Consider the following 16029-nt stretch of genomic DNA (forward strand, 5'->3'; position numbering starts at 1 on the left):
AACTACAATACCCAGAACACACTGCATTAGAACTACAAACCCCACAACACACTGCATTAGAACTACAATACCCAGAACACACTGCATTAGAACTACAACACCCACAACACACTGCATTAGAACTACATTACCCAGAACACACTGCATTAGAACTGCAATACCCAGAACACACTGTATTAGAACTACATTACCCAGAACACACTGCATTAGAACTACAATACCCAGAACACATTGCATTAGAACTACAATACCCAGAACACACTGCATTAGAACTACATTACCCAGAACACACTGTCCACATTGTATGTTCTGTTCAGAAACCTCTTATCTCCGTATTTATTTATTTTTCGTAATTGAATGCCGTACTTCGCCATTCTATGTCACACAAAAGTAGCAAAAATAGCAGATCTACAAGCTCAAAACGCGTTGTGACGCGTTTTGAGCTTGTAGATCGGCTATTTTAGCAATTTTTGAATTGGAATCCTGGAAAGTATTTTTTTTTATTAAATTTCAAATGCATTTAGTTATACGTATGTTAACTTTATGAACTTAAATACAAATACATTGGACATAAAAAAGACAATATAATGTTAATACTAGTCATTAAGCTACTAATATAGACTGAAGTAATTAAAGTGGGTCATGTTTGCATGTTATGAATCATAACAGCTGAGATCAATAATATAATCACTATTCTGATATTAACCTGTGGGCCGTGTTAAGTGAAGGTGGGGGCTGCATGTGGCCCCCGGGCCGCCAGTTGCTCATGTATGATATAGAGATATTGTGTATCGATTGGCGGGACAAAGTGGAGTCTTAATGTAGTCAAGTCTCATGTCTCATGAGTCTAGTGTCCCAGTGTGCTTATTATGGGCTTGTCATAATGAGCAAACATTTGGCAATAATAAATGTGGTGTAGATGTGAAAAAGAGGGGTCCAAGTACAAAGCCCTGGGTAACATGGGTCATCATAGTAAATATACTATAGGTGGTTTAGTCTCATGTCTACACAGCAGTCATTAAAGTAGGTTCATAAACACATTCTCTCACCTTTCACATTGAGCGTCTGCAGAAGCTGTAGGTTACCTATAGAGTCTGGTAGGGATTTGATCTGGTTCTTCTCCACATTCAGAACCTGTGAGAACATTCACAACCAATAAGAACTTCCTCTGGTTCTTCTCTAACTTCACAACCAATAAGAACTTCCTCTGGTTCTTCTTTAATTTCACAACCAATAAGAACTTCCTCTGGTTCTTCTCTAACTTCACAACCAATAAGAACTTCCTCTGGTTCTTCTCTAACTTCAGAACCAGAAACATGCCTACCAGTGACATCATCAATGGGGAATCCAAGCTAATAGAAACTGCAGGCTTTCTATTCCTGTAAAGTTAGCATGCTATAATAGAAGACATTGTTCTTGTGTTAAAGGAGTAGTTCACCCAAAAAATGACTTATTTTCTATTAATCACAAACCCCATAAAGACTTGAATTCGTGTCTTATTCCTGAGACAACAATGTGATGACCGTGTGTATTTCCGGATACATTAGCATCTTTCCGCCGGTCATCAAATTATTGTCTCAGGAATGAGACAAAAACAAACAAATCTCCATGAATTCAAGGCTTCATGGAGTGTGTGATTACATTACATTACATTACACAATGTAATGTAATGGTGTGTGATTGATAGAAAATGATGTGATTTTTTGGGTGAACTACTCCTTTAATGAAAATGTAAATAAACCCTGCCTAATGATGATGTCACTCACTGGTAGGTGGTTTTCTGAAGTGTCCACAGCCCTTATGACACACAAACCCAGTAGAACATTAGTGAGGAACAATTACCTGCAGTAACACCAGTCTACCAGTAGGGCTATGTGGTCTTACCTGCAGTAACACCAGTCTACCAGTAGGGCTATGTGGTCTTACCTGCAGTAACACCAGTCTACCAGTAGGGCTATGTGGTCTTACCTGCAGTAACACCAGTCTACCAGTAGGGCTATGTGGTCTTACCTGCAGTAACACCAGTCTAACAGTAGGGCTATGTGGTCTTACCTGCAGTAACACCAGTCTACCAGTAGGGCTATGTGGTCTTACCTGCAGTAACACCAGTCTACCAGTAGGGCTATGTGGTCTTACCTGCAGTAACACCAGTCTACCAATGTCCTCAGGCAGAGATGTGAGCCTGTTCTCATGTAGATCTAATACCTGAGGAGAAACAGAACACACTGCAGTCACTTCATTAAAATATCTGTTTAAACTTCTACAATGAAGCCAGGTTTCTACCCAGAGGCGGCAGAAGGAACATGATGTCACTGTTTTATGTACAATGTTGTTCACAATGATGAAAACTGAGAACTAAATATCTCAACAGCTTTTCTATCATTTAAGTGTTTAAGGTTTAAGGTTCTATAGGATCATAGAATACAGAGAGACAGTGCAGTGTCTCAGTAAACTATAGGATCATAGAATACAGAGACAGTGTAGTGTCTCAGTAAACTATAGGATCATAGAATACAGAGACAGTGTAGTGTCTCAGTAAACTATAGGATCATAGAATACAGAGAGACAGTGTAGTGTCTCAGTAAACTATAGGATCATAGAATACAGAGACAGTGTAGTGTCTCAGTAAACTATAGGATCATAGAATACAGAGAGACAGTGTAGTGTCTCAGTAAACTATAGGATCATAGAATACAGAAACAGTGTAGTGTCTCAGTAAACTATAGGATCATAGAATACAGAGACAGTGTAGTGTCTCAGTAAACTATAGGATCATAGAATACAGAAACAGTGTAGTGTCTCAGTAAACTATAGGATCATAGAATACAGAGACAGTGTAGTGTCTCAATAAACTATACGATCATAGAATACAGAGACAGTGTAGTGTCTCAGTAAACTATAGGATCATAGAATACAGAGACAGTGTAGTGTCTCAGTAAACTATAGGATCATAGAATACAGAAACAGTGTAGTGTCTCAGTAAACTATAGGATCATAGAATACAGAGACAGTGTAGTGTCTCAATAAACTATACGATCATAGAATACAGAGACAGTGTAGTGTCTCAGTAAACTATAGGATCATAGAATACAGAGACAGTGTAGTGTCTCAGTAAACTATAGGATCATAGAATACAGAGACAGTGTAGTGTCTCAGTAAACTATAGGATCATAGAATACAGAGACAGTGTAGTGTCTCAATAAACTATACGATCATAGAATACAGAGACAGTGTAGTGTCTCAGTAAACTATAGGATCATAGAATACATAGAGACAGTGTAGTGTCTCAGTAAACTATAGGATCATAGAATACAGAGAGACAGTGTAGTGTCTCAGTAAACTATAGGATCATAGAATACAGAGAGACAGTGTAGTGTCTCAGTAAACTATAGGATCATAGAATACAGAGACAGTGTAGTGTCTCAGTAAACTATAGGATCATAGAATACATAGAGACAGTGTAGTGTCTTAGTAAACTATAGGATCATAGAATACAGAGACAGTGTAGTGTCTCCGTAAACTTTAGGATCATAGAATACAGAGAGACAGTGTAGTGTCTCAGTAAACTATAGGATCATAGAATACAGAGACAGTGTAGTGTCTCAGTAAACTATAGGATCATAGAATACAGAGACAGTGTAGTGTCTCAGTAAACTAGGATCACAGGTAAACAATGAACCTAGCATCAGTAACTGGGAGCCAATGGAGGGAGCGTAGAAAGGGTTTAGCTTACCTTTATAGTGGCCAGAGAGATGACGTCACATGTTTTGGGCAACAGGGACTTCAGCTCGTTGCCGTGGAGAATAAGAACCTGAAACCAAACAAATGAAACGTCTGTTAGAGAGCTGCTGCTTATTTCAATAAGAACACTTTATTGTTTTATAGCAAGTATGTTCAAGGATCGTTACTCTTTGAACATATTAGATTCAACGACCTCTTGTCTTTGAAGAATTTAGTGAACCCTCATACCCTTCTGCTTTTCTTACTGAACCCCCATACCCTTCTGCTTTTCTTACTGAACCCCCATACCCTTCTGCTTTTCTTACTGAACCCCCATACCCTTCTGCTTTTCTTACTGAACCCCCATACCCTTCTGCTTTTCTTACTGAACCCCCATACCCTTCTGCTTTTCTTACTGAACCCCCATACCCTTTTGCTTTTCTTACTGAACCCCCATACCCTTTTGCTTTTCTTACTGAACCCCCATACCCTTTTGCTTTTCTTAGTGAACCCCCATACCCTTTTGCTTTTCTTACTGAACCCCCATACCCTTTTGCTTTTCTTACTGAACCCTCATACCCTTTTGCTTTTCTTACTGAACCCCCATACCCTTTTGCTTTTCTTACTGAACCCCCATACCCTTTTGCTTTTCTTACTGAACCCTCATACCCTTTTGCTTTTCGTACTTAGTGTTTTTAAGTTGCTTGATTCAGTATTTAGATATTTGATATTAATTTAATCAGACACGCCCCCTTCCTATATAAACCCATTGTAACTTCTAACTCCATTTTAACCAGGTTAGACTCATTGAAAACATCTGTCCTTAGAGAGATAAAACACTTATTGCTTCAAATCATTCTCTTACCTTCTTCTGAAGCACTTTGCAGATAGAAAGAGCACTGGATGGGACCTGGAAATACACAGATATATTATAATAATTATTATTATAAGAGTCATAATGTCATAAATACACAATAACATGTTAATGTAGATATATATTATTATTATTATTATTATTATTATAAGAGTCATAATGTCATAAATACACAGTAACATGTTAATGTAGATATATATTATTATTATTGTAATTATTATTATTATAAGAGTCATAATGTCATAAATACACAGTAACATGTTAATGTAGATATATATTATTATTATTGTAATTATTATTATTATAAGAGTCATAATGACATAAATACACAATAACATGTTAATGCAGATATATACTATTATTATTATAAGAGTCATAATGTCATAAATACGCAGTAACATGTTAATGTAGATATATATTATTATTATTGTAATTATTATTATTATAAGAGTCATAATGACATATATACACAGTAACATGTTAATGTAGATATATATTATTATTATTATTATTATAAGAGTCATAATGTCATAAATACACAATAACATGTTAATGTAGATATATATTATTATTATTGTAATTATTATTATTATAAGAGTCATAATGACATAAATACACAATAACATGTTAATGTAGATATATACTATTATTATTATTATTATTATAAGACTCATAATGTCATAAATACACAGTAACATGTTAATGTAGATATATATTATTATTATTGTAATTATTATTATTATAAGAGTCATAATGACATAAATACACAGTAACATGTTAATGTAGATATATATTATTATTATTGTAATTATTATTATTATAAGAGTCATAATGTCATAAATACACAGTAACATGTTAATGTAGATATATATTATTATTATTGTAATTATTATTATTATAAGAGTCATAATGACATAAATACACAATAACATGTTAATGTAGATATATATTATTATTATTATTATTATAAGAGTCATAATGTCATAAATACACAGTAACATGTTAATGTAGATATATACTATTATTATTATTATTATTATAAGACTCATAATGTCATAAATACACAGTAACATGTTAATGTAGATATATATTATTATTATTATTATTATAAGAGTCATAATGTCATAAATACACAATAACATGTTAATGTAGATATATATTATTATTATTGTAATTATTATTATTATAAGAGTCATAATGACATAAATACACAATAACATGTTAATGTAGATATATACTATTATTATTATTATTATTATTATAAGACTCATAATGTCATAAATACACAGTAACATGTTAATGTAGATATATATTATTATTATTGTAATTATTATTATTATAAGAGTCATAATGACATAAATACACAATAACATGTTAATGTAGATATATACTATTATTATTATTATTATTGTAAGAGTCATAATGTCATAAATACACAGTAACATGTTAATGTAGATATATATTATTATTATTATTATTATAAGAGTCATAATGTCATAAATACACAATAACATGTTAATGTAGATATATATTATTATTATTGTAATTATTATTATTATAAGAGTCATAATGACATAAATACACAATAACATGTTAATGTAGATATATACTATTATTATTATTATTATTATAAGACTCATAATGTCATAAATACACAGTAACATGTTAATGTAGATATATATAATTATTATTGTAATTATTATTATTATAAGAGTCATAATGACATAAATACACAGTAACATGTTAATGTAGATATATATTATTATTATTGTAATTATTATTATTATAAGAGTCATAATGTCATAAATACACAGTAACATGTTAATGTAGATATATATTATTATTATTATTATTATTATAAGAGTCATAATGTCATAAATACACAGTAACATGTTAATGTAGATATATATTATTATTATTGTAATATTTATTATAAGAGTCATAATGTCATAAATACACAGTAACATGTTAATGTAGATATATATTATTATTATTGTAATTATTATTATTATAAGAGTCATAATGTCATAAATACACAGTAACATGTTAATGTAGATATATATTATTATTATTGTAATTATTATTATTATAAGAGTCATAATGACATAAATACACAATAACATGTTAATGCAGATATATACTATTATTATTATAAGAGTCATAATGTCATAAATACGCAGTAACATGTTAATGTAGATATATATTATTATTATTGTAATTATTATTATTATAAGAGTCATAATGACATATATACACAGTAACATGTTAATGTAGATATATATTATTATTATTATTATTATAAGAGTCATAATGTCATAAATACACAATAACATGTTAATGTAGATATATATTATTATTATTGTAATTATTATTATTATAAGAGTCATAATGACATAAATACACAATAACATGTTAATGTAGATATATACTATTATTATTATTATTATTATAAGACTCATAATGTCATAAATACACAGTAACATGTTAATGTAGATATATATTATTATTATTGTAATTATTATTATTATAAGAGTCATAATGACATAAATACACAGTAACATGTTAATGTAGATATATATTATTATTATTGTAATTATTATTATTATAAGAGTCATAATGTCATAAATACACAGTAACATGTTAATGTAGATATATATTATTATTATTGTAATTATTATTATTATAAGAGTCATAATGACATAAATACACAATAACATGTTAATGTAGATATATATTATTATTATTATTATTATAAGAGTCATAATGTCATAAATACACAGTAACATGTTAATGTAGATATATATTATTATTATTGTAATTATTATTATTATAAGAGTCATAATGTCATAAATACACAGTAACATGTTAATGTAGATATATATTATTATTATTGTAATTATTATTATTATAAGAGTCATAATGACATAAATACACAATAACATGTTAATGTAGATATATATTATTATTATTATTATTATAAGAGTCATAATGTCATAAATACACAGTAACATGTTAATGTAGATATATACTATTATTATTATTATTATTATAAGACTCATAATGTCATAAATACACAGTAACATGTTAATGTAGATATATATTATTATTATTATTATTATAAGAGTCATAATGTCATAAATACACAATAACATGTTAATGTAGATATATATTATTATTATTGTAATTATTATTATTATAAGAGTCATAATGACATAAATACACAATAACATGTTAATGTAGATATATACTATTATTATTATTATTATTATAAGACTCATAATGTCATAAATACACAGTAACATGTTAATGTAGATATATATTATTATTATTGTAATTATTATTATTATTATAAGAGTCATAATGACATAAATACACAATAACATGTTAATGTAGATATATACTATTATTATTATTATTATTATTGTAAGAGTCATAATGTCATAAATACACAGTAACATGTTAATGTAGATATATATTATTATTATTATTATTATAAGAGTCATAATGTCATAAATACACAATAACATGTTAATGTAGATATATATTATTATTATTGTAATTATTATTATTATAAGAGTCATAATGACATAAATACACAATAACATGTTAATGTAGATATATACTATTATTATTATTATTATTATAAGACTCATAATGTCATAAATACACAGTAACATGTTAATGTAGATATATATTATTATTATTGTAATTATTATTATTATAAGAGTCATAATGACATAAATACACAGTAACATGTTAATGTAGATATATATTATTATTATTGTAATTATTATTATTATAAGAGTCATAATGTCATAAATACACAGTAACATGTTAATGTAGATATATATTATTATTATTATTATTATAAGAGTCATAATGTCATAAATACACAGTAACATGTTAATGTAGATATATATTATTATTATTGTAATATTTATTATAAGAGTCATAATGTCATAAATACACAGTAACATGTTAATGTAGATATATATTATTATTATTATTATTATTATAAGAGTCATAATGTCATAAATACACAATAACATGTTAATGTAGATATATACTATTATAATTATTATTATTATAAGAGTCATAATGTCATAAATACACAGTAACATGTTAATGTAGATATATATTATTATTATTGTAATTATTATTATTATAAGAGTCATAATGACATATATACACAGTAACATGTTAATGTAGATATATATTATTATTATTGTAAGAGTCATAATGTTATAAATACACAGTAACATGTTAATGTAGATATATTATAATAATACTAATTATTATATTATATTATATTATTATAATAATATATAATATTATATTATTATAATAAAGAGCACTGGATGGGACCTGGGAATACACAGTAACATGTTAATGTAGATATATTATAATAATACTAATTATTATATTATATTATTATTATAATAATATATAATATTATATTATTATAATAATAATCTGAGGGAATGTTTGGTCCCAAAGAGAATGGATTCAGTTTTCCCACGGTGTAGTGACAGTTTGTTATCGGTAAGCCAAGTCCGGAAGGCTACAAGCCTTGTAGTGACATCATCTGAGGACCCCCTAGGGGTCCTGGACCCCCTGTAGTGACTCTGAGGACCCCCTAGGGATCCCCCCCCTAGTGACTCTGAGGACCCCCTAGGGATCCCCCCCCTAGTGACTCTGAGGACCCCCTAGGGGTCCCCCCCCTAGTGACTCTGAGGACCCCCTAGGGGTCCCCCCCCTAGTGACTCTGAGGACCCCTAGGGATCCCCCCCCTAGTGACTCTGAGGACCCCCTAGGGATCCCCCCCCTAGTGACTCTGAGGACCCCCTAGGGATCCCCCCCCTAGTGACTCGACTCTGAGGACCCCCTAGGGGTCCCCCCCCAGTGACTCTGAGGACCCCCTAGGGATCCCCCCCTAGTGACTCTGAGGACCCCCTAGGGATCCCCCCCTAGTGACTCTGAGGACCCCCTAGGGATCCCCCCCCTAGTGACTCTGAGGACCCCCTAGGGGTCCCCCCCCCTAGTGACTCTGAGGACCCCCTAGGGATCCCCCCCCTAGTGACTCTGAGGACCCCCTAGGGGTCCCCCCCCTAGTGACTCTGAGGACCCCCTAGGGGTCCCCCCCCTAGTGACTCTGAGGACCCCCTAGGGGTCCCCCCCCTAGTGACTCGACTCTGAGGACCCCCTAGGGGTCCCCCCCCAGTGACTCTGAGGACCCCCTAGGGGTCCCCCCCCAGTGACTCTGAGGACCCCCTAGGGGTCCCCCCCCTAGTGACTCTGAGGACCCCCTAGGGATCCCCCCTAGTGACTCTGAGGACCCCCTAGGGATCCCCCCCCCTAGTGACTCTGAGGACCCCCTAGGGGTCCCCCCTAGTGACTCTGAGGACCCCCTAGGGATCCCCCCCCTAGTGACTCTGAGGACCCCCTAGGGATCCCCCCCCTAGTGACTCTGAGGACCCCCTAGGGATCCCCCCCCTAGTGACTCTGAGGACCCCCTAGGGATCCCCCCCAGTGACTCTGAGGACCCCCTAGGGATCCCCCCCCTAGTGACTCTGAGGACCCCCTAGGGATCCCCCCCCTAGTGACTCGACTCTGAGGACCCCCTAGGGGTCCCCCCCCAGTGACTCTGAGGACCCCCTAGGGATCCCCCCCCTAGTGACTCTGAGGACCCCCTAGGGATCCCCCCCCTAGTGACTCTGAGGACCCCCTAGGGATCCCCCCCCTAGTGACTCTGAGGACCCCCTAGGGATCCCCCCCAGTGACTCTGAGGACCCCCTAGGGGTCCCCCCCCCAGTGACTCTGAGGACCCCCTAGGGATCCCCCCCCTAGTGACTCGACTCTGAGGACCCCCTAGGGGTCCCCCCCCTAGTGACTCTGAGGACCCCCTAGGGATCCCCCCCCTAGTGACTCTGAGGACCCCCTAGGGATCCCCCCCCTAGTGACTCTGAGGACCCCCTAGGGATCCCCCCCAGTGACTCTGAGGACCCCCTAGGGGTCCCCCCCAGTGACTCTGAGGACCCCCTGTATGTTCACCTCTGATAGTTCACATGCTGAGATGTCCAGAATGTCATCAGCCCCCGCCTCCTTAGACTGACACACACACACACACACACACACACACACACACACACACACACACACACACACACACACACACACACACACACACACACACACACACACACACACACACACACACACACACACACAGTGAATATTATGTCTGATGTACACACGGTAAACACACACTAGAGACGGGACCAGAACGTTATTATCGTTTATTGTGATTAAAAACAAACGCTCAAAATAATCATATCATAGAGATGTTAATGTATGGTGAAACTGTCCTCTGTCGTTCACCAGGATGAATTATCTTTTGTAGATCTGCTAATTCAACACAATTTAAACCATACATTGGCAACTGGCGGCCCGGGGGCCACATGCGGCCCCCACCTTTACTTAATGCGGCCCACAGGTTAATATCAGAATAGTGATTATATTATTGATCTCAGCTGTTATGATTCATAACATGTAAACATGACCCGCTTTAATGACTTCAGTCTATATTAGTAGCTTAATGACTAGTATTAACATTCTATTGTCTTTTTTATGTCCAATGTATTAGTATTTAAGTTCATAACGTTAACATAAGTATAACTAAATGACATTAGAAATTAAATAAAAATGTTACTTTTCAGGATTCCAATTCAAAAATAGCACCAAAACGTGTCGCACTGAGACGCGTTTTGACCTTGTAGATCTGCTATTTTTGCTACATTTGTGTGACATAGAATGGTGAAGTACGACATGCATTTACAAAACAAGGTTAAAAAACAGAGATAAGAGGTTTCTGTTCAGTATGTAATGTGTTCCTCTGAGTGAGTGTGTAAATATATATATAGAGGCTCTGCTTCATCAAAGCTGCTTCACCTCTTAATTAAACCCTCTATACTAGATCAAACTGACCTGTAAACCCTCTATACTAGAGAAAACTGATCTGTAAACCCTCTATACTAGAGAAAACTGATCTGTAAACCCTCTATACTAGATCAAACTGACCTGTAAACCCTCTATACTAGAGAAAACTGATCTGTAAACCCTCTATACTAGAGAAAACTGATCTGTAAACCCTCTATACTAGATCAAACTGACCTGTAAACCCTCTATACTAGAGAAAACTGATCTGTAAACCCTCTATACTAGAGAAAACTGATCTGTAAACCCTCTATACTAGATCAAACTGACCTGTAAACCCTCTATACTAGAGAAAACTGATCTGTAAACCCTCTATACTAGATAAAACTGATCTGTAAACCCTCTATACTAGATAAAACTGACCTGTAAACCCTCTATACTAGAGAAAACTGATCTGTAAACCCTCTATACTAGATAAAACTGATCTGTAAACCCTCTATACTAGAGAAAACTGATCTGTAAACCCTCTATACTAGAGAAAACTGACCTGTAAACCCTCTATACTAGAGAAAACTGATCTGTAAACCCTCTATACTAGAGAAAACTGACCTGTAAACCCTCTATACTAGATAAAACTGATCTGCAAACCCTCTATACTAGATAAAACTGATCTGTAAACCCTCTATACTAGAGAAAACTGACCTGTAAACCCTCTATACTAGAGAAAACTGATCTGTAAACCCTCTATACTAGATAAAACTGATCTGTAAACCCTCTATACTAGAGAAAACTGACCTGTAAACCCTCTATACTAGATAGAACTGACCTGTGAACCCTCTATACTAGATAAAACTGACCTGTAAACCCTCTATACTAGAGAAAACTGACCTGTAAACCCTCTATACTAGAGAAAACTGACCTGTAAACCCTCTATACTAGATAGAACTGACCTGTGAGTGAGTGAGTGAGTGAGTGTGTGTGTGTGTGTGGGTGCGTGCAAGCGAGCGAGTGTGTGAGTGTGTGTGCTCACCAGACACAGCTGATATTCAAGTCTTTTCTTGGCGTCTTCACTGGGTTTCCTCTTTCTGAAGAACAGAGGCATCCTGTCTGTCTGTCTGTCTGTCTGTCTGTCCTGATGACCTCTGTAAAGGACGGTGACCTAAAGAAAGATGAAAACAGGCCAGTTGTTTATGTTTGATAACAGAGCTATAGAACATCTACACACATTGTTTATGTTTGATAACAGAGCTATAGAACATCTACACACATTGTTTATGTTTGATAACAGAGCTATAGAACATCTACACACATTGTTTAAAGGCAGGGGTATGGTGCATGTTATAAGTCGGATACAAAAAAATAGCAGATCTACAAGCTCACAGCGCGTCACTTCGTGCCGCTCTGCAAGCTTGTAGATCTGCTATGTTTGATTTATTTTTCATTTTTATATCAATATAATATTGATATAAAAATGAAAAATAAATCATATATATCGTTTGTAAAATGTGTTATCATTTTACTGCTAGCTACAGCACATCTAGCCCTGACAGTCATGAAACCACGTGTTCCTGATGTTTGAACATTTTACATTTACATCCCGTTCATCTACATTAAGGTTCATATTTCACATATAAAGTGCTGACCTCATGGTCATGGATGTAACAAGTTAAAACGCGCGGGTCTAAATACCAGTATCTACAGTATTATTAAATAAAAAGCTTTTTAATCCGATCTGTGGCCTTTTTCTTCACATTTTCTCCATTATGCTTTCAACCACGCGCCCCTATCGGTTAGGAGGTGTACTGCACTCTGACACATTATTAAAAATAGAAAATGGACACCGATCAGATTAAAATGCTTTTTATTGAACAATACTGTAGATAGTGGTATTTAGACCCAGGTGTTTTAACTTGTTACATCCATGACCATGAGGTCAGCACTTTAAATATGAAATATGAACCTTTGTGTAGATGAACGGGTTGTAAATGTTAAACATTCAAACATCAGGAACACGTAGCGTCATGACGCTGCAGCACATCGAGCTAATGCTAGCTGAGCTAGCATGTTTCAGTAAGTAAACATAAACAAACAAACCGTTGTCGTAGCAACAGCGCCGCGCTGAGGCCCTTATGTTCCGTTAGGTTGTTATTAGATTAATATTAATGTTATTATTATGTACTTTTATATCATTATGATAGAATAATAACAGCTGATCTGATCACAACAACACGACGTCAGGTGGGCGTGTCTCTGTTCTTTCTGCTTCCGCTTCCGGCGGACGTACAGTACTCAAATGTTTTACTCAAGTAAAAGTATCAATACTGCAATGTAGAATTACTCTGTTACAATTAAAAGTCTGGTGTTCAAAATGTACTCGAGTAAAAGTGCAAAAGCATCGGTATCAAAATGTACTTAAGGTACCAAAAGTAAAAGTACTGAAATGTTTGAAAATAGCCTAGGTATAAAATAAGGTTAAAGTGGTTAATGTATATAACGTAATAATTTATATCTGCAAAGTAAATATAAAGTTTTCAAATAATTGTATTGAAGTAAAAGTATAAAAGTAAACATAAAAGTACCCCCCCCCCCCATAGAAAACACCAGGAGCCCATACCACCAACAGTCATAAAAACACGTGCCACCTTTCAGAAATTGATATAAAGGATACTTATTCCAGTCAAATGTTTTTGTGGGAGCCAGCCCCCCAAACCACTGAAATGCATATAAATCTATGCATTTCTAAACAGACCTATAACACACAATAACACAAACATAACATGTCTTACACCTGCTTTACTGCATTAAGTCCTATTCATACCATAATCACTTCATTTACTGTAACATGGTTATAAACAAGTCCTATTCATACCATAATCACTTCATTTACTGTAACATGGTTATAAACATGTCCTATTCATACCATAATCACTTCATTTACTGTAACATGGTTATAAACATGTCCTATTCATACCATAATCACTTCATTTACTGTAACATGGTTATAAACATGTCCTATTCATACCATAATCACTTCATTTACTGTAACATGGTTATAAACATGTCCTATACATACCATAATCACTTCATTTACTGTAACATGGTGGTTATAAACAAGTCCTATACATACACACATGTATGTGTATGATTTGCAGTTTGAAATTGGCAATTGTTTCCAAAATATGAAAAAGTAAAAAAAAAAAAATATATATATATATATATATATATATATATATATATATATATATATATATATATATATATATATATATATATATATATATATATATATATATATATATATATATATATATATGTGCATGATTTGAACCAGTTTTACCCTTCAACTTATTGTTTATGACATCCACAAGTTTTATAGTACTAGTTGAAATTAGGCCTTAAATGTGAAATGTTCACGCATGTTCAAATCATGCATACTTCACCTTATTTCAGACCATTTCCCACAGCATACAGGCTTACCAGATGCCCACTCCTCTGGTTACCCAGGTGTCCACTGTTCTGGTTACCCAGGTGTCCACTCCTCTGGTTACCCAGGTGTCCCCTCTTCTGGTTATTCATATTTGCAAACTAGACTAAGTAAAAACAACCACAAAATGCTTTGATTTAATTGACATGATGTCAGACAGTCTAGGCTTGCTGTGTCCATATCTTTGTACAGTCTATGGTTTGCCTCTTCCCACTCACCTCTTCACCTCTGAACTCTTGGAGGCGTTTTCTCTTTCGAGGACGCGGTGGACTGTCGTCTGTAGACACGTTTCATTGTATTTGTAGATGATAGAAAACATTGGTTTTATATTCTACTATAACTTTATATTCAAGTCACACTGTTTCAGCTGGAAGAGATTCCCTGTTCAGGCAGCCTATAGAGCCAGGGTTCCCACCCACCTAAATAATCATATTTGAACTGGGGACCCCCCACAATAATCATATTTGAACTGGGGACCCCCCAAAATAATCATATTTGAACTGGGGACCCCCCACAATAATCATATTTGAACTGGGGACCCCCCACAATAATCATATTTGAACTGGGGACCCCCCAAAATAATCATATTTGAACTGGGGACCCCCCAAAATAATCATATTTGAACTGGGGACCCCCCACAATAATCATATTTGAACTGGGGACCCCCCACAATAATCATATTTGAACAGGGGACCCTGCCAAGCACTTGGAATTGTAGGCTTTAGGTTTAGTTTGACTCGGTTCCACAGATAAATATTGTGAGCTTGTAGATCGGCTATTTTCACAATGTCTTTCTTAGGTAATATTTGACAATTATTAAAAAGGTCTTAAAAGTCCTTAAATGGTAACTTTATAAATGTGCAGATATACCCTGTAAACACTTATACTGTATGCTGGTTTGTTTACTGTTGAGTGAGAAAACTATGTTGCACATTAAGATAATCATCTGGGACCCCCCCCCCGCTCTAATGTATATTAATGACATAGCTCAATGTTGAAAATGAGTGGTATTTCCCTT

The 16029-nt window shown here is 34.5% G+C and overlaps 1 protein-coding gene across 1 annotated transcript in view; it reads right to left on the reverse strand.

The window, feature by feature from the left end:
• The window catches only part of lrsam1 (leucine rich repeat and sterile alpha motif containing 1), a 64328-nt gene extending 50556 nt beyond the window's left edge, over positions 1 to 13772 (reverse strand). The window contains exons 1-7 of the mRNA XM_080418673.1: positions 13622 to 13772; positions 12558 to 12686; positions 10646 to 10702; positions 4586 to 4630; positions 3734 to 3811; positions 2137 to 2205; positions 1050 to 1134 (exon numbers count right to left, since the gene is read on the reverse strand). Of these exons, the coding sequence (XP_080274799.1) occupies positions 1050 to 1134; positions 2137 to 2205; positions 3734 to 3811; positions 4586 to 4630; positions 10646 to 10702; positions 12558 to 12629 (406 nt within the window). The 5' untranslated portion in view covers positions 12630 to 12686; positions 13622 to 13772. The remainder of the gene's footprint in view (positions 1 to 1049; positions 1135 to 2136; positions 2206 to 3733; positions 3812 to 4585; positions 4631 to 10645; positions 10703 to 12557; positions 12687 to 13621) is intronic.
• Positions 13773 to 16029: the final 2257 nt, after the last annotated feature.

Source organism: Gymnoscopelus braueri, assembly GCF_963280865.1.
Source record: "Gymnoscopelus braueri genome assembly, chromosome: 22".
NCBI classification, from domain to species: Eukaryota; Metazoa; Chordata; class Actinopteri; order Myctophiformes; family Myctophidae; genus Gymnoscopelus; species Gymnoscopelus braueri.